Source organism: Alligator mississippiensis, chromosome 8, assembly GCF_030867095.1.
Source record: "Alligator mississippiensis isolate rAllMis1 chromosome 8, rAllMis1, whole genome shotgun sequence".
NCBI lineage: Eukaryota > Metazoa > Chordata > Crocodylia > Alligatoridae > Alligator > Alligator mississippiensis.
The window spans coordinates 40,198,292-40,218,074 of record NC_081831.1 but is presented as its reverse complement, the minus strand read 5'-3'; the positions used below and the strand labels follow the sequence as shown (position 1 = coordinate 40,218,074).

At 51.6% G+C, this 19,783-nt stretch overlaps 1 protein-coding gene across 2 annotated transcripts; it reads right to left on the bottom strand.

Annotated features, from left to right (window-relative positions):
• Positions 1 to 4,840: 4,840 nt before the first annotated feature.
• Positions 4,841 to 10,647, bottom strand: RAB33A (RAB33A, member RAS oncogene family). Of its 2 annotated transcripts, XR_002090398.2 has the most exons (3): positions 9,205 to 10,173; positions 7,465 to 7,626; positions 5,315 to 5,406 (listed from the first exon to the last, which is right to left on the bottom strand). XR_002090398.2 is itself a non-coding variant. In XM_006259845.4 (2 exons), the coding sequence occupies exons 1-2, from the start codon at positions 10,426 to 10,428 to the stop codon at positions 4,954 to 4,956; spliced, it is 702 nt and encodes a 233-aa protein (XP_006259907.1). In that variant the 5' UTR covers positions 10,429 to 10,647; the 3' UTR covers positions 4,841 to 4,953. The 2 variants fall into 2 exon arrangements, 1 of the variants encoding a protein (XP_006259907.1); XM_006259845.4 differs by lacking the exons at positions 7,465 to 7,626; positions 9,205 to 10,173 and adding an exon at positions 10,180 to 10,647 and having other exon boundaries at positions 4,841 to 5,406.
• Between the last annotated feature and the right edge of the window lie 9,136 nt (positions 10,648 to 19,783).

Here is a 19,783-nt window from a genome sequence, read left to right as displayed (position 1 = left end):
GGACTGTGGGGTAGGGGGCTGTGGATTAAGAGCGAGGGGCAAGGGCAGGGTCAGGGCACTGGCATATCAGTGCTGCTCAGTGCCCCACATCTTGGTGAATGCAGGGGGCAGAGGCAGCTCTGATTTTTCTACATTAAAAAAACCCAAAAGCAAATGCCAAAGTTTATAGATATTTAGAATTTCAATTATAATGATAGCGGCACTGGTAGGCTTCCAAATTGCTTTATAATTGTAAATATATCAATAAAATATTGCTCAACTAATCTCTCTATACATATTAGCATTTCATTTCAGTTGTGAAGAACACAGAATTTGGGTATTTTAATGAGAGAATTTGGGGGGGTTTAATCAGAGAATTTGCCATTTTTAAACTGGGAACAGGATTTCTGCAGGTAAGACAAGTGGCGAGACCCAGGCAGAGGAGCCTGCCCAGGGTCAGCACCAGGGACACAGCTGGAGGGCAGACGAGGTGGGTGACCTGGTCATTTGGAGCCAGGAGTGCATGCTTTGACAGTTCAAAGTGGGCCACTGCAAGGAGTACATCTGGGTGATAGCTGCCCAGGTGATAGAGCAGGAACACCAGAAGACATGATCACAGTTGGCCTGCAGGTGGCACTGCTCAGACAGCCCACTGGCAGCTGGCCCAGAAGCGCAGGAGGCTCTGCTGCGGTGCCCATACCACAGACCAGGTGGCCATGCAGTCCCCCTCTTGGTCTGGCAGGCATGCAGCCATGGGGCAGAATGCTGTCACAAGTGGCAGCAGGTCTCAGTCCCCATTGCCTGACTGCTGCAGTGGGTAGAGAGAGTGCAGGGGCCACTCTAGGTTAGGGCTGCTTCATCAGTCCAGGTGGCACAAGGGGCTAGTGTCCCCAGATACCAACTGGCTGGGTCTCAGATGCTCCCGTCTATTTGTATCTTCCAGAGATCATGGGCCTTAGGGCCCATCTAGTTAACTAATTGGCCCCACACAGTAGTGGGGGCTAAGTTTGAAAGATGCAACTGATTTTTTTTTTTTTTTTTTGGTGGGACAACCAAGGAAGAAAAGGGTAGGAGTGACGTGGGGGGGTCATAGGTTTAAAATGTGAAAAGTTCTCCGGAGGAGAACACTGAGCAGAGCCCCCCAGGCCACGCTCACTGGTCTTCAAAGGCATCCAAGGAGCCGCTGGACGCTGCCCACTGGTGCTCTGCCTGGAAACATGCACAGACAAGTGACAGAAAAGCAGCCCTGCAATCTCCAGGCACCTTGCCAGCCAGAGCTTCCTTCCTGGTCAAAAACAGGGCCCACTTGGCCAGGGTCAGGAGGAGGTTGCCCAGGAGATCCCAGGACTTGGTGAGGCCACAGATGGAGTGACCAAAAACAAAAAGGTGGGGGGTGAAATTTAACCAGAACCTCAAGAGGAGGTTCTGGAGGTGGAGGGGCTGCAGCCTTGCGCATTCAAGGGTCATGTGCACCAGGGTCTCCCTCTGCCTGCAGAAGAGGCAGGAGATGGGTGTCTGTGAAGCTCACTACATACACGCCTGTGGCAACAGCTCCATGGAGGAGCTGCCAGCTGGGGTCCTCGGTGGCTCGTGGGATGAGGGTGGAGTACAGACACCCCAGCCACGCCCTCGCCGAGCAGGTCCCACCACTTGGTGTGAGGGCAGCATGATGGACAGTGTGGTGCCCAAGAGTATAGAGGTGGACAGTGGAAAAGCGGACCAATTTGGTGTCCTCCAGCTCAGGTGGTGGAGTGGGGAGCCACTTGGGACCTGATTGACAAAGGCAAGGGTATCAGGAGGTAGGGCAGATTTCACCTGGACCAGATGGCAGGTTGTACATGTTGTGGGTAGATCCATGCCCTGGGCCAGCACAGCAGGGTCCACCCACTCCCACCTATTTTAGTCCAGGAGGTCTCCAATATGGGTGACACCAACCAGGATCAACCTCCGTCACAACTAGGGCACCTCTGCTGTTGGCACCTCCAGCTGAGCCCCTCCTCTGGAAGCCCCAACAAGCAGGTTGGCACCCTAGGTGACTTGCGGGGGACCTGGAGGCGGAGACCAGCCTCCAGGCCTGGAGGTCATGGTAGAAATCTGGTAGTCCTCGCAGGTTCTGCAGGGAGAAGCCCTGCTCACTGAGGAGCTGCCAGTCTTAACAGAGCCCCTGGAAGTGGCAGAGAAAAGCACGCCCCAGGTGGCCCCATGCCACATGGCTACCAACACTGTACAGCAATCACTGCCAGGCCTGAAGATGGAACTCCAGGCCCTGGCCAGGACCTCTGCAGTGACCCAGTTCCGTCCCAGCCAGAAGAACTCAAGCACCCATCTCTGGAGTCCCACCAGGACCTCAGCAGGCACAGGCAGGGTGTGTAAGCAGTGCCAGAGCATTGACAGGACCAGCTGGTTCAGCACCAGCACTCTCCCACACAAGGAGAGACATCTCAGGTGCCTTGCCCATTCCCAGAGCTGCTCCACCACCCTTGTCTCCAGCTGGTGCCAGTTCTCCGGCAGGGAGGGGTCTGTGGGGGACAGGTAGACCCTCAAATAGAGTAGCAAGCCTGTGCTCCAGCCAATCCTGCGGAGCTCAGGTGGGAGTGAGTCCACCTGCCACCCATCACCCACCATCAGGCCAAAGCTCTTGACCCAGTTGACCTGGGCAGTAGAGGCCGTTGAGTACAATACCTAGCAGGCCTCCACCTGTGCCAGGTCACTTGTACTCATGGTCCAGGACTCATCACCAGCATGCGCTGACACAGGACCAGCTGGTTCCCAAAGCATCAACCCCAGCACCTGCTTCCGCAGGAGAAAGAGGAAGGGCTCCAGGGCTAAGGTGTACAGCTAGCCTGACAGGGGACAGCCTTGATGCACCCCTCTCCTGAATGGGATGGGCTCCTTCAGGGTCTAGTTGAGCTTGACCAGACACTCTCCAGAGGTGTACAGCACCTGGAGAGCCTGCACAAAGCGGGGCCTGAAGCCCAAGGCCTGCAGCGTGCCTGTGAGGTACCTGTGATCCACTCTGTCAAATGCTTTCTCCTGGTCCAGGGATAGGAGAGCAAAGGACAGGCCCTCCAGGCACGCTAGCTCCAGGAGATCCCAAACCAGGTACAGGTTGTCGAAGATGGAACATCCGGGTACCATGTATATCTGGTCGGGATGGATCATGTCTGTCAGCACGGACCACAGGAGCAGCGAGATGGTCTTTGCTGCCACCTTGTAGTCCATGCAGAAGAGGGACACAGGACACCAGTTCCTCAGAGAAGGGGGATCCCCCTTCTTTGACAGAAGGATCAGCACAGGCCTCCGGCATGGCAGGAGCTCGCCACTTCCCTCCGATTCAGCCCAGACTGTGGCAACGATGTCCTAGAAAGCCCAGTAGAACCCAACGGTCAGCCCGTCAGCAACAGCATCTCAGCCCCTAATTCCCAGCTAGTTTTCACTAGCAGCTCCTCTGCTAGGAGTTTCCCCTGATGGGTTAATCAGACAGATGCTCCCCTCTTTTACTTCTTTTCCTCCCCCTTCTCCCCTGCCTTCTGAATCCTGCTGAGAAATGATGATCAGAGCAGCCTGCACACAGCTGCCTCAGCTCTGACTATAACCCTCTTTAGGGCAAGGAATCAATTCATAGCAAGATATGATCATGTTGTGCAGCCAGGTAATGCCCACCATGCAGCTGCTTTTCTACAGAACAGCACTATAAGCACATAATGGGCTGCTTTGAGATGTTATCTCCCAACGTTCTGTAGTGGATTAGGACTGGGATACCTACTTCCCCCATCATTCTAAAAGGATTTGGGTTGCTTTAAAAAAAAAAAAATCTCCACACTAGCTGTGAGCTTCACATATACGCTGAGCAGGACTGTAGAAGAGGATGATGGTGACACATAGGCTGATGTGCTTAGATAACAAATATAACTGACATCAGCAGCAGTGATGTCAGACTCACAAAACAGCCAGATTTTAAGGCCAGCATTTTATTCCTCAGCTACCTTGCTAAAAATAACGAATGATCTAACCTTGCTGGATGAGCTGCATTTCAGTATTATGAACCATACCAGCTGAGGACCCATAGAAGAAGTGGCATAAACCTAGTTCATGTCTCATACTGGCAGCCTTAGATTGAGATTACGCAGATTGCTTGGTGTGCTTGTTGCTTGAATTCCCCCAAGTACTCTTCCAACTGTTTTTAACAGCATTAGCTGTACTCCTCAAAAGATTTGTTTATTTTTTTCAGACTGATCCTAAAGTTGGCTGGGCAAAACAGGGCTTGGGGACTTAGGCTTCTGTTAGCCCAAAACAGTTGTCCTTTTGTAGGAAAGTAGAGGAGGAAGTTTTTAGTTAACTTTATAAAAATGTAACTCTTCAGGTCTCACAAGTTCCCCACTATCTTTAGAGACAAGAATATCTCACTCTACCATTGCAGGGTAACCACCTCTAGCTTGGAATGTGGCAGCTGTTTATCAGCAATGGTACAGAACAATGTAGGACAGGAAGTGAAGAGGAATCCTACAGTTTCAAAATACAGAGGGAATGTTGATTAGAAAGAACTACAGCAGATATCTCCTCTCTGGGCACTGAACACAAAATTAACTCATCCAGGAGAAAAGGGAGCCCTCAGCTGAGGCAGAAGGGCCCATTTTAGGATAGCAGGGTGGCTGCCTCTACTACAGCTCTCAGAGACCGAATCCCATGACATGACAGGAATGCACCCTTTGAACTATGTAAAATTTATGTCTTACATGGTCAGAGGAGCAGCTGGCTGACACTATACTGATAGTCCTAATCCCAGGCCAGAACCCACTTCTACAAGCATGTAGTTTCTTTGAATTCCCAACTTATGGGCAAACAAGTCCCAAAACAGGAGTCATTGTTACAAATTTTATTGTTAATATTTATGTTGAAACAAGCAAATATTAGTTTTACACAGGCACAAAACCCTTCCTCCCATAATATCCATCTAGAATTTACGGCCTTTGTTCAGCAAGGACAAGAATTTTTGCTGTTATCTTGTCTGAGCTCCAGTTTCTGCACCCTTCCCTGTTGCCTCTCCATATCTCGATAAAGCAGGGACTTTTGAGCCTTCAATCGGCAAGCCAGGCACATGAAAATTGACTCCACATTTTGACTCTCTTTAGGGTCCTTGGCTGAGGTTTCAAACAAAAGCATGTTGTGGGCATCAGCAAATTTCAGGGCCACATTGGACGGCACCTGAATTTGTTCTCTTAAGTCACATTTGTTCCCAACAAGCACCTTGGGGACGAGAGGGGGCACAGCATGCCCATTGCACTCTTCAATCCATGTCTTGAGGTTGGTGAAGGAAGTCATTTTAGTCACATCATAGACAAAGACAACAGCATGCACATTGCGATAGTAGTGCTCAACCATGCTCTTCCGGAACCGCTCCTGACCAGCTGTGTCCCAGACCTGCACCTAGAACACAAAGTATGGTGTTCATGAAGTAGCAAAAATGGGAGGGGCAGGAGAATGGTTTGTTCCCACTCTTCTGTCTATATACACCCCCCCCCCCCCCTTAATTATGGCTTGGGACATTGGAGGGAATCAGTTCCTCAGAGAGAGAGAGAGAGAGAGAGAGAGAAGCTGGGGTCAGAAGCACCAGTGTTTATTTCTAGTTTGTCATTCTTAATAGATTAACCTTATTTCAACAATAGTGAAGTATAACTACTCATGTGGAGCCTTGTTCATCTCAGCAGATCCAACTGCCTCTATCATCTATACATCTAAAATTATAAAAGCCTTTGTCTGTAACACTTTATTCGCACTCTTATTGGCTGTCTCAGCAGCCAATCAGAATGCTCTACACAGACAGCAACAGACAGTGGAGTGCTGCCATGACAGTGGGGACTGAAGGGCCAAAGGGGAGGGGAGCTGGCCTCGCCACCCACTGCTGTTCTTTGGAGGCAGAGGGGGACGGCAGGGACCAAAGCACCGCCATAATGGAGGGGACGGAGCAGGGAGGCAAGGCCAGTGGTGCTGACCTTGCCCCTCCAGGTCTGCTTATTGGAGCCAGGGCCCTCTCCCTCCTCCCAACAACAGCCGACAGGGAGGGGAGCAGGAAGGGGATGGGGGGTTACCAGTGGCTATGCTGGCCCTGGCCCAGAGGGAGCGGGGGGGCCCGCTTCCATCCTTTGACAACCCTAGCCATCTGGCCACTGGTTCATGGTTTCTTTTCCTCCTCCGCCCCCCCCCCCCCCCCCGTTAATCAATTTGCTCTACATAAAGGATAATGCAGAAAATGCCAAGGCAAAGGACTTCAACTCCTAGTGACACTTCAGCTGCAAAAAGGACGTGAAATATAAGACTGCAAGAAAGTTATGAAGGGAAGGTACTACATCTTGCGCATAACTGTAGAAGGAATGCTGCTTCAAGACCAGCCAAAAGTAAAGAAAGAGCAGACTGTCTTGCTGCTACTCATGCAAGAAATACTGTCTCAAGAACTGCAGAAACTAATGAGGAAACAGTGCAGCATCTTGCTAGTAATTGCATAAGAACTACTGCCTCAAGAGCTAGAGAAACTAATGTTGAAAAGGTGGAACATCTCGCAGAAAATTGTCTAAGATGCATGCAGGTACAAGAGTGACAAAGTAATGAAAAAACAGAGAGAGGAAAAATAACCTGGGTGAAGAATGGGTACTTCCACTAGTATTTAAATAAAAGTCTTTCCCTGGGTGGCATTTGACTTAACCCAGTCCTCATGTGCTTGGCTGGAAACATCTCAGCCCCCAGCTTAATGACTTGGTCCAGATAAAGTGCTTGTCTGGGATTCAAATGCCTCTGGTGTGAATCCTTCCTGCAGCTCTTGGAAAATACTAAGCTAGAACGTCTCCTTTCCCCAATACCTTCTGCTACTATTTTTACCACAGCATTGATGGGCACAGACCAGCTGGAACTTTGGATGCATTTCCACATCAGATCAGGCCACTGGGTCCATCTATTCCAGCATCCCATTTAATGAGAGGCAAAAAACAAGAAGCCCCTTATGGTGCAACTAGTTAGTTGTTCAATGGTGCATTAAGACCCCAGAAAGCAATATTAAAACTCCTTCCTGACCCCTGCAGATAATACCTCAGGGGCAGGCAAAATAAATATTAAGTGACTTTTTTTTTTTTTTTTTTTTTTTTTTTTTTTTTTTTTTTTTTTAGGTATTTGCTCCTGGCTGCCTGTCAAAGCTTAAGGAACATAGGGTAGTAGGACCCAGGGGGAGCCCTCAGTAGGTCAGAGCAGTCCACCCCAGCCCCACCACACCCCCAGCTATTTCACTCACTTCCTGCCCGTGCCCTACTCATGCACCACGTGGGTTCCAGCTGCATCAGCAGACGGGGAGCATGGGGCCATGTTGATAAGTCGGGGGGGGGGGGGGGGAGGGGGGGCAGCAGAGAGGGAGACAGACAGGGACTATATTTGTAGTCAAAACAAGAGAGCGAGGAACATGACCAAAGCCAAACCTAGCCTACAAGTTAGGACACTCACATGTTCAAGTCCCTCCTCAGAGTCAACAGAAGAGACCAGTCAACCAGAACCCAGGTTTCTCACATCCCAGGCAAGTGCCCCAACCATAGGGTTACTGGCTATTCTTCAGGGAGGAGGGGCATTAATTTGTTTCCCAGGATATGTCCAAAGGTCATTTTTGTTCTGCATGAGGATAAGAAGAGATTTTAAATAGCCTCAAAATTGGTCACAGGATGTTTTTGCCTGCCAGTTCTCTTTAAAACCTTTGTTTGAGCAAGGCTCAACTTCGACTTTAGCCCAGTCTGGTACAGCAACGTGAAGCTTTGATGCTTCCCACACTGACAGGGCCACTGTCCATCACACAGCAAGGGTAATGCTACCCTGAAACTGCATTAAGTCTCACACACTGGCAAAATTCAGAGCAAAAGAGCTGGTAGAAAGTCAGAGTGCAACAGCTCTGTAGATTGATTATACAGTTACTCCTACCTCATTGACCAGGGTCTCCTAGAGCATCTACAGGCAACTTGCTGCAAAAGGACTAAGCCCAGCATCCAGCTTTTTAGCCATGGGCATAACCACAGGGTTGTGTTGAGAGCAGCATGATCCAGATGGCTTTGGGACCAGGCTGGAAGTACTGGGCTCTAGTCTCCCATCTATCCCATGCACCAACAAGGCAAGGACCCAGCTTCAAGTGCAACAGTACCTAGCAATGGCATAGCTAGGGCAGGATGAATGGAGCAACTGCCCCAGGTGCCAACTTGGGGTGGGGGGTGCAAATGCAGTGGCCTACTGTCAAATCAATGCTAGTCTTTACAGTGAATACTAAAGAGAACAGGGGCAAGGGGAGTCCACTCCCAACTGCCACATCAGGTTCCCTCTACAGAGTCAAGCAAGCATCCCTGCATCTATTGCACTCTGGTCACATTACAAAGATTCCTTGAAAACATGAGCAGAGAACTCTTGCTACTCCCCCTCCCCTGTTTTTCTAAACAAAAGACAAGTGAATCTGAGATCCTGCAAAATGCTAACGTGACTTGGGGCCCATCCATACACTATGCTGGTTAATCTGGATGCCAGGCAAGAGGGCCTGACACCAACAATCCAATCCTGATGTTTGCATTGGCTAATCATTGACTTAGTACCAAGGGAAGCAGGAAGACAGGAAAACCTTCAGTCATTTTGGTACAATCTGGCAGAAGACCCATGGAATTTGGGCAGAGCCTCAGGGTTTGCAATGTCGGCAACAAGGCTGCCATTTTAACATGAGTCCCACAATACATGCATGATAGTTTTCTTGAAGCCCCACTCTGACTCTCACAAGTTACAGGGAATCTCATTTTCTCATGGGGGGGGAAAAAAAAAAAAGAATCTAGGCCTTCTGGGTGTGGAAAAGAACGTAAGATCATGCAAGTGGAACCTAAAGGCTCAAAAAACAGTAATTGGATCTTTTGCCTCTGGGGGTCTTCAGCTCTTCGATCTGGGAACATCTGCAGTTGCCATATTGTACGTCATCACCTCGTACCAAGAAGTTCTAGCACTGACAGCAAAAGGAAACAACTGACCATACTGAAGTTTTCCACCACCTGGATTAAGAAAGTTTTTGTTGCAGATTTCTGAACAGCTGCAAAGAAGCAGCACAAGACCACAAGCTACACTGTCAAATTAATCTAGTCATTATAAACTGGCAAAAGCAGGAGCATTCCACGGGTTGCCAGTCACATGTACATATATTTGCAACCAACCCTGCACTGGATCACTTACCACTGTTGACAGTCATAGCAAGAAGTCAAAAGTCACAAGCCACTGCTCTGCATCCATCTTACTGGGCTTAGGTTACAGCTGTGTAAAGCCTCAGCCCCACCACTTGCAAGGGCAGAGCAACAGGTGCCCTGGGTTCTGGACCTGAAACAGATCTTCCCTGCCTCCAGGCAGCTGCCTGGCACTGATTGCTCAATCTGGGCACAGTTTATCTTTCAAGAACATTTTTGTCAAATCAACCCCCTCCTCCACAAAGATCTTGAACCACCTCACACCCCCAGAGTCCCTGCTCATGGCAGTCACTCCCCACAATACTCTCATAAACCATGGCCCAATGCCCTCAGTGGCCTGCCATTCCCACAGTCCTTGTATCTGCCCACCACCCCCATGCCCACATAGCTTCCCACTGTACTATGCAAATGTCTGCATACCTGCTGTACCAGTCTTGCCCCCAAAGCCTTGCACTCTTCCAAAAGCACAGTTGGCCTCTCTCACTCCCTTCTCCAACAGAGCCCTTGCACCACATCACCCTATCATTCTCTGGGGCCTTCATCTCCATGATCCTTCCCATGCCCCCATACTTCCCTCCTTTCCCATCCCAACAGCCCTCACCCCTTCTGGTCCCCAATGCTGCTTCATCCAGACCCTCTCAAAGCCACAGTACTTTGCCCCTCCAAGCCTCAGCGCTTCCCAGCACCCCATGCCTGCCCTGGTGCTACTCCACTAGCCCACCACTGCCCCGTGCTGCTGTGGGGATGCCCTCGGCCCCCAGGGCCCAGGCCAAGAGACCCTGACTGCCCGCAGAGCTCTCCACCCCCACCCTTCCAAACCTTCCAGAGCCTCTGCGGATCTGCCCCGCACCCGCGGGGATGCCCTGGGGCCGCCCCCAGCCTCCATCCTCGACGCCCTCGGCCGTGGCTGCCCCGCCCCCGGCTGCCCGCCGCGTCCTTCCCAGCCCGGCCGCCCCGCGCCGCTCACCTTGATCTTCTCGCCCTCGATCTCCACAGTCTTCTCGCGGAAGTCCACGCCGATGGTGGCTTCGGTCTTGTCGGGGAAGGTGCCGCCGCAGAAGCGGAAGGTCAGGCAAGTCTTGCCCACGTTGGAGTCGCCGATCACGATGATCTTGAAGATGCGGATCTGCACGTACTGGTCCAGGGAGGCGTCCAGGGCCAGGGCGGCGAGGCCGCCCGGCTGCCCCGCACCGCCGCCGGGCGCGGGCTGCGCCATCTCGCCGCTCACTGCCTCATCGGCGGCCGCACACAAAGGGCTCGAGGCCGGCCGGGCCGAGGCGGCGGGGAAGGGGCGGGGGCCGTGGTACACACAAAGCGCCGAACCGCTGCAGCTGCCACAGGGCCCGCCGCGCCGGTCAGGTGGTTTATGCGGCTGCGGCCGGCGCGGCCCCTCCCCCGGGCGGAAACGCAGGTGGCGGCTGCTGGGCGGCTCCGCCCCTGGGGCCCCTCCCCGCAGCGCCGCCGGTGCCGGGCTCTGGGGCCGCGGAGGGGAGGGCGCGGCAGCCGCGGGGGAGCCTGTGCTGGGGCTCGCGCCGCGCCGCGCCGCGCCGCGTGATGGAGCCGGGCTGCGGGGCCGGGGCCCGGCACCGCGCGACGAAGGCCTCCGAGCGAGCTCTCGGGCTGTGGGGCGGGAGCAGGCGTCCGGGTCCTCAGGGGGCACCGACGAGGTTATTCGGGTTGGACATCGGAAACCTGGGAGAAGAGAGAAGATTCATAGACATTTGGGCTGGAAGGGAGCCCGGAGGATCATCGAGTCCAGCCGCCTGCCACAGGGGCAGGAAGTCAGCAGGGATCATAGGATCCCAGCAAGATAAGCATCCAAATGTGTCTTGAAGGTGTTCACAGTAGGTGCTTGAACCGCCTCGGGCAGCAGGCTATTACAAACCTTGGGGGCTCGGGCAGTAAAGAAGTTCTTCCTTATGTCCAGCCTGAAACAGTTCTGAAGGAGTTTGTGACCGTTCGACCTTGTCATCCCTTGGGGCGCTCTGGTGAACAGACGTTCCCCCAGATCCTGGTGAGCACCCCGATAAACTTGTAGGTAGCCACCAGCTCACCCCTGGGCCTGCGCTTTTCCAGGCTAAAGAGCCCCATAGCTCTCAGCCTGTCGTTGTAAAGTCTGTTTTCCTGACCTCTGATCATGCGTGTGGCTCTTCTCTGGACTCTCTCAAACTTCTCCACATCCTTTTTGAATTGTGGAGCCCAAAACTGGATGCAGTACTCCAGCTGCGGCCTCACCAAGGCCGAGTACAAGGGGAGAATTACGTCCTGGGATTTGCTTGAGAAGCATCTATGGATGCAAGCCAGTGTTTTGCTCGCTTTACTAGTTGCAGCATCACATTGAAGGCTCATGTTCATCTTGTGGTCAATGATGATCCCCAAGGCCCTTTCATCCGTAGTGCTAGCCAGCATAGCACTGCCAAATCTATAAGGATGCTGCAGGTTTTTCCTCCCAAGGTGGAGATCCTTGCATTTTTCGGTGTTAAACACCATCAGGTTCTCGTCCACCCATTTCTGAAGCCTGTCAAGGTCAGCCTGGATCACCCTCCTGTCCTCAGGTGTGGACGCTTTACCCCACAGTTTGGTGTCATCGGCAAACTTAGCCAGTGCATTTCTGATACCAGTGTCTACATCGTTGATGAAGATATTGAATAGTAGAAGGTTGCTGCCCCGGGCTGGGCCGAGCTGGCTGCGGGCTGGAGGCAGGAGAGCAGGAGGCTGGGCTGGCCTTGCTGGGCATCTGCTAACCCCGTAGCTGCCCAGGCCAGGTTGTGCTCTAAGGTCAATGCCCCCTCGGTGGCCCTGATCAGTGGGGAGACCCGCTTCCAGCTTCCCTGACTTTTGCACAAGCATGGCTACACCAAAGATACTGCTGGGAGGGAAGGAGGCCCTTTGGCCACAGCGGTAATTCCCTGGGACTTCCCTAAAGAACCACAAGAATGTCCAGTGCCAGGGGCAACACAGAGGGGGTGCACACAGGTGCATGTGCACCCCCTGCAAGTGGTGGTGCACCCCCTGCAAAAAGCTCACTACCCCGCCACCAACACCACCAGTTGTGTCTGTGGGCAGTACATGATTGCCCCTGACCGCCACCGACACTGCCAGCAGCACCTGTGGGTGGTCACCGATCCCTGGTCAGCGCTCGCCACCTCCCCACACCCCACCCCCACCACTGACAGTGCTGGCAGCATCTGCATGGGCTCCCTGCTCCCCGCTCCTAGACTTCCACTGCCAGCAGTCATGCCTGCCAGGGGCACACACCATTCATGTCCAGTCCAGAGGTCATGCACCTCTACTCCTCCAAGGCAAGACCTCCTTCTGCCCCAGCTGTGAAGGGAGGAAGCAGGCACTACCAAGCAAGCATGGAAATCCTTGCAGCTCTCTTGCCACTCTGAAGGCTTGCTTCCATACAGAGGAGCTGTCAGGCTGAAGAATGTTGCACACTCCAAAAGGAAATGGTGGGGTCCAGCTGGAGCTGATCTTCTGCCTTTTCTTAGAATGCTATGCAGCAAGAGCAGAGATGGTGCAGTCTTTTGCACAGCTAACATGGTGCCACTGTCTACCCAGCCTCCTGTACCTGGGATCTCTTGAGCATATATTGACAGCATTTCATAGAAGCAGGATGTTGGCTGCTCTGGCTCCCTTGCTTGACCTGTGGCAGGTCTGTGTTGTGTCAGGGTTGACAGTAGTCTTCTGTAGAGTTTAGATTATAGATTGTGCAGGATGGTTTGGATAGGGATGATCCTGCTTCTGGCTAGGAGTTGAACTAGATCAGTGCTTCTCAACCTTTTTTGTTCAAGGACCCATTTGTAAACATCAATAGCCAGTCCCAACCCATTGCCCCTCACTCCCAACCCATTGCCCCCCGTCCCTCGCCCCCATGTATAGGGAAAGGGGGAGGGGCATGGGGGAGCTCCAAGCAGCCCCTTGCAGGCTGGAACTCCAACAGCCTGCAATGGAAAAGCCACAAGTTTCCCAAGTTTTTCTCCTTTAAAGGAGAATTCATTTTTAAAGTTTGTTCATGACCCTTTCATATATTCCCGTGACCCACTTTTGGGTCGCAGCCCACGGGTTGAGAAATGCTGGACTAGATGACCTCTGGAGGTCCCTTCCAGCCCTACTTCTGTATAATTCTCTATGACTCACCCAGAGCTATACTATGGAGCATCAGTCACAGCAGCACAGCATCCAGTTAGCCTTGAGCCAATGCCCCACTAGTGTAAACTAAGGGGAACATCCTGAGCAGTAGCTTTAGGTGCCACCTTGGGGAGAGAGTAGGGAGACCACAAATAAACTTTGCTCTACTTCCAGAGCCACGGCAATTATCGCTACCATCACTTCCCTGCCACCAAGTTTCTGGACCCATGGGGAGTCCCATAGGCCACATGACATGGCTCTGTGTGCTATATTGTGCTGGTACACCAACATGCTCTGCAGCCAAATCCAGCATGTGGGGTCCATGCTGGATTGCACCTGCAGACTGACTCTGTGTGCTGACCACATGCTCGATCCAGCTGAAAGATTGAACACCACTGCTCTATACACTATTCCACCTACTGAGCAGCTACATGGACTCAGGTACCTCACTGTGATTCTATTCCACTTTGTTTCAGTCTCCATTAATGCATCTACTTTGGTAACACGCTGTCATCTGATCCTTAAGTCTGACTCATAAAAAAGCAGTGAGAAAGAGGAGAGCACATTTGCGTTAACTGTTGTTCAGTGACTAAAGCAGGGTAGAATGGAATAGAATAACTCTTAGGCATCTAAGAATAGAATCTAGCCCTGAATGCATACCAGCCAGCAGCTCTTGGAGCATGGCTTGCTATTCCATGTCCAGGTCTATCAGCTTAGATGAAAGGTAGTGGCAGGAGAAGACCAGCGGGGCTGATTTGTGAGAAGTGTGTAATACAGAGAGATCCCTAGCACACTGCGTTACATGAAGGTCAAAGGTTGAAGAAACTTTATGATCGATTTATGTACAGACAGGACCACATGCATCTTGAGCAGGATTCTGCATGGGCACATGGCAAAGCCTATGTGGTGTCTTGGCTGAGGTGTCTCAGTCCTGGTTTTGCCCTTCTGACAGAGGGTTCACCATGCAGTGCTGCCATTGCTCTCCAACCATTCAAAAAAAGAAGAAAAAAGTCAAAGTTTTACCAAGTCTAGGTGGCCAATCAGACTAGCTTGGTTAAAATACACCAGTTTCTATAGCCAACAATATACAAGGAAAAGATGTGGCTAACATAGAAGGACAAAATGGCAGACCCAGTTGGCTGCTGGACTCCATTTCCTAGCAGCCCCTGCTTGGGTTGCTGTAGTCGGTTTCCATGGAGACTCCAGCCACTGGGGCACCATGACAGCATAGGGCCAGGGTTTCCATGGAGCCCGGCCCCAGCAGTGCTGGCAGGGTGTGTGGCTGGGCAGGGAGCTGCTCCCTGGGACTAGCATCTCGCAGCGGTGACAGCGTGGTCCGGAGCTGGGGCAAAGCTGTGATCTGCTGTCCGCACACCCTAGGCACCATGTTTCCCTCTCCCAGATCTGGGGCATGCAGGTAGTGGATTGCAGCTCTGCCCCAGCTCCAGACCACACTGTCACCGCTGCAAGATCCCAGCCCCGGAGCAGCTCCCTGCACAGCCATACAACTTGCCAGCTCTGCTAAGGCCAGTCTCCATGGAAACCCTGGTCCTGCGCTGTCATGGTGCCACTGCTCTAGGGTCTCCATGGAAACTGGATGCAACAACACAGGCAGGGGCTGCTGGAAAATAGATACCATTATAGGTCCAATCTGGCCCATGAGCCGGAACCCTGGGCTAATGTCATGTCTGCTGCCTTCAGTCTCCCTAAGTGCTTTTGGAAGTTTAGCTAGCGGAGGGAAGCTTTCTGCACTGGTGCTCGTATGGAGCTGAGCAGATACTGCAAACAGCATAAGTCTGTAGCAATACAAGCAGTGATGTTTGTCTGCAAACTACTAACCAAATTGTGCGTAGCCCTACTTTCTCAGCCCCAAGGCTTTGGAAGCAGATCTAACACTGCTCTTGGTAGTCAAGGAAACAGTTATCAGTAACATGGCTGATGAATCAACAGAATTATTCTTTTCATGTGGACAGGACCTTGTACACATAACATGCTGGGTAGAGTAAAGGCACTCTGCTGCAAAATTGCCACATAAATACTGATGAGTCAGAGCAGATGGTGTTGGAAGAAAATGCTTAGGAACATCTTTGTTCACAGTGATGCCAAGAGAATTTGCAGCTTCCAGCCCCTCCCATGGAGACTATCCAAGTTCTTGGGTAACAGATGTATTAGCAACCCAGAGAAGCCTGATGCAGAATTTGGTTCCAGTGAGCTTTGGGCCAGCATTTAGGCATCTAACTCCCATTGCAGTCAGTGGATCCCAGCTGAAGATCTGGGTTTTGAGCCTGAGGATTCACTTAAGCAGTGGTAATAAGAGGATCGAATTATACAACAAACCCAGATGAGAACTGGAATGGGGTGCAGGCTATTACACAGAGCCCACCATCTGAACCTGTGTGCTGTCTATACAGAGGTATCAATTGCCCTCTTGCTTTGATGAGACAACTATATGCCACATTGGCTTTAGTTGTGGGAACCTCACACTTCTGGAAAGATGCTAGCTAGGGATGTGCGAAGCAGCCCCTATTTGATTCAGATTCAGCATGAATCAGGGACAGTGATTTGATTTGTTGATTTGGATCACTGTCCCTGATTCAAAATTGGCCAAATCCGAATCTGGAGATTCAATGCTGATTTGGAGAATCAGCGATTTGGACATAGACACAGCTTTAAATGTTTTTTCTACATACTTCGAGGTACCAGTGCGGCTCATGAAGGGGTGAGATTGTGGGGTGGATGGAGTGTCCCATGAGCATGGGGGGACCACCCCCACGTGCTCAGTGGTGAACCCAGAAGTACTTAGGTGTCCGCTGGGGAGCGCGCAGCCTCCCCTTCCCGCCCCTCCGCACCCTTCAGCTCAGCAATCAGCTGCGGAAGGACCCTGCATGCCCCCCCAGACCCAGGAGGCGCTGGTTGCTGAGCCGGGGGGGGGAACGACTTGGGGGAGCCCCCAGTGCGCTCTCCAGTGGACCTGGAAGTGGACCGGAAGTGCTTCTGGTCAACTTGCGCAGGGAGTCCCCCATGCTTTTGTGGGACACTCCATGCACCCAAGCATTGCAGCATTCATGAGCCGCCTGCTACCTAGAGGTATGTAGAAAAACCATTTAAAACCGTGTCTATGTCTGAATCGCCCAATCTTTCCGAATCTCTATGAATCAATTCAGAGGGTTCCAATTTGATTCAGAGAGATTAAAGGGTCCTCTGATTTGATTTGGACTTGGAGATTCGGCCACCAAATCGGGCCAAATCGCCACCGAACCAAATCAGGGACCAAAGCTTCGCACAGCCCTAATGCTAATAGAATGGAAGTAAATTGGAGAATGACAACAGAAAAAAATCTGGACCAAAAAATGTATGGGGTATTAAAAAAAGAGAGATCTACAAACCTAAGGAAGACCTACATCAAAAGTATAAAGGTATAAAGCAGAGTGATTCCAGAGTGAGCCGGAGCAAAGTGATGCCTATGGCACTTGTTACTTTAAGAGAAGGAATGCACAGAGAACCAGGGGAGGGTGGTGGGACTGAAAGCCCTAAGCATGTTGCAGAGCTAACACTATGCTATAATAGAGCTAGGGAAGAACCCTGCAAGTAAGCAAAACACTGCTACAACAACTAGGCAGTCACAGAAAGCTACCGGCAAGCCTAATTAAGGGACACATATAGTTCAACCAGGGCTATCACCTGACCAGAAAGGGGCTGTGCCTGGGAGACCTACAAGCTCAGGGCTTGAGCTATGTATGGCTGGGAAACTAGTTCTGGAGGTGGCTAGGGAAGGAGCTGTGCATTGGGGTGGCTGTAGCTGGAGCAACTAGTTGGGATTTGATGGCAACATGCATTGTGTGTAAGGGACTGAAGGCTTACAAGAAGCCATGTCCTGGGTTGAGAAGGGTTTGATTTTGCTGCTACACATTTAAGGTTTTCAACATAGCCAGAGGACTCAGTACCTGAGCCAGGTAGAGAGTTTGCCACAGGAGGAGGAACCCTGCAACTAGCTGGCTGTAGCTGAGTCAGTACCTCGGGCCAGAGTGAGAATGCTGCAGGAATAGGAAGCAGTGAGAACCCAGGGGTGGAGTTGCTTTGGTGTTTGGTTGCTTACTCTGAGGGAGGGGAGTTTTTTCTTCTTGTAAAAAGCACTGTCTCTTTTGCTGAGGTTTGGTTTACCCAGAAGGGGAGGTTTATGTTAAGCAGTTGCTGGTCATTTGTGTTTTAGTTATAGTGGCAGCTTGGGCAGGACTAGCAAAGGGGTGGTTAGGAAGTTTTAGCAGTGCCAGAGAAGCTCTCAAAGGATGAGGTCTGCTGGGGTGGGTCAGCGGTGCCAGAGTGCCTGTGAGGAACGTGATTTTGAAGCTGTATCAGAAGTGGGACCTAGCATGAACAGGCAGTGGCTAAGAGGGCCAGAGTCTAGACAGGGCCAGAGGCCCAACACTCAAAAGGGGTGGAAACATAGGACAAGAGGCTTCTGGCCCTAAGTAGGGCAGGGACCAGGGCTGGGGGCCCACAGCCCAAGAGGAGCAAGACCAGAGCTCGGAATGGGTGGAGCCAGGGCCAGCAGGCCTAGTGGGCTAAAGGCTGAGACCCCAAGTCAGGTCCAGCCCAGTGGGCCTAGGCAAAAAGGGGACCAGCAAGAAGAAAGGGGTGGAGGCCATGAAGGCTGAGGCCCTTACAAGGATAAGAGGCCTGAGGTGGCATCACATTAGACTGGGGCTAAGTACCCACCAAGGTCACCGATTCATAACACAGCTGTAAGGGAGCATCAGAGGCTGTGAATAGGCCATAAGGCAACAGGTACCTGGGGAGGGAGTGGGGAGAGGGAAGCATATATGAGCCAGGAAGGCTCACATGATGTGAGAACCAATTGGGATCAGTAGGTCAGAGAGAAACCTGTGAGTGTGAAGGCTGACTAAGACTCACTCTAGGATCCTGAGGCAGCCTTCCTTTTTTCTAAACAATATTTCCAGCAAGGCATGGCAGGAAGAAACAGAGGGAGAATACACAGAGAGCCAGAGTAGGGCAGGATTCACAAGGCTTTTGCCTCTGGGACCCATCCCTGTGACAGTTACATTCACAGCTTTATTGCAAGGCTTATTATATTTGATTTTCTTTTTCTTAATTCTCAGGTTCTGGACTCATGTCATCATGGAAGAAACTTTTTACTTAAAAAACCCCCATTAATAATCCCCTCTTCATTGTAGAGAAAAGCTTTTAAACACAAAGCTGGACACACAAACACTATAAGGCAAAGAAACAGAACCCACTTTAATTATTTTTTTTAGCCAACCCAATGATTTCTTGAGCACTCGGTCATGTGCCCTGAGACTGCACAGTGTTTGTGAAAGGGTGGAAATAGGAGAACAGGAAGGCTGAAGGACAAGGAAAATAAAATCTAAAAATCAGGAAACATCTCCCAGGATTTAACTGGGAAGGGGAACGAACCTCAGCAAAAAAAGTCTCTGAAAGGTTCCCAACTTGTCATGCCAAATACTAAGTATTATGAGCAGTTGGGAAAGCTGATGGGAGTCTTGGGACTGGCACAGCAGAGGCAGAAGGTTGCTGAGAAGCAAAAGAGGGGCAATGTGTTAGGAGTGAGTTACTAATCTAACCAACATTGATGCACAGTCCCTGCATAGCAGCCTACTGCCAGTAAAAAGCTGGCCCCATGCTCCAGAGGAAAGTCATGAATATGAGTGTGCCAGTGACTGGAGAAGCAGGTTGCAATTGTCATGTGGAAGCTGGCAACCCCTGATAACCCCTGACAGGTCTGTCACCAACCATTTTGGTGTAGGAAGTCCACTGCTGGATCAGCCCTCCTGGAGGTGTGCCAAACAGTCCACCCTATGGGGGATCATAGCTGGATATGCCTGGATCAGCTTTTTCAACTTTATTGATACTATCAGTGTCAGCCATATATTCCTATCCTATGCCAAGCACACTATGGATTGGGACATATCAACCACAAGGGCTACTTTTCCATCATACTGCAGGATGTCATTGTTGCTGGTAGGTGTTGTACGGCTTTGGGGCCCTCTTCGTTGGCACCCTGCCCCCCAGCGACATCAGGGGAAAACTATTTTGGTGCCCCCTAGATGGTCTGGGTGCCGCCCCTGTCTCGGCTGCCACTTCTTCGGTGGTGTTGTTGGGGAGGCAGTTCCCTGTCGGGGGACCCAGAGGGGTCTCCACCCTGTGGGCGTCTTTGTGGGGCTCCAAACCTCCCCTTTACCCTTAACGCATCCTCGGCCTGGGTAGATGCTGCTCCCCACAGGTCTTCCCACACTGCCCACCTCGATAGGGTCAGGTCTTCCTGGCCGTCAATCCTTTCCTCGTTTCTGGGGTCGGCTTCCCCTCGCCTGAGAAACTAAACCTGCCCCGCCCGGGGTCGAACTGAAACTGAAGCACTCACCTGAAAACGGCCGGCTTCTGCGCTGGGGTCCCGAGAGTCC

Coding starts and splice junctions, on each gene's coding strand:
- RAB33A (XM_006259845.4), bottom strand. CDS start 10,428: ATGGCGCAGCCCGCGCCCGGCGGCGGTGCGGGGCAGCCGGGCGGCCTC. Junction 5,407..10,179: donor TCGAGGGCGAGAAGATCAAG/GTGAGCGGCGCG, acceptor TTTGTGTTCTAG/GTGCAGGTCTGGGACACAGC.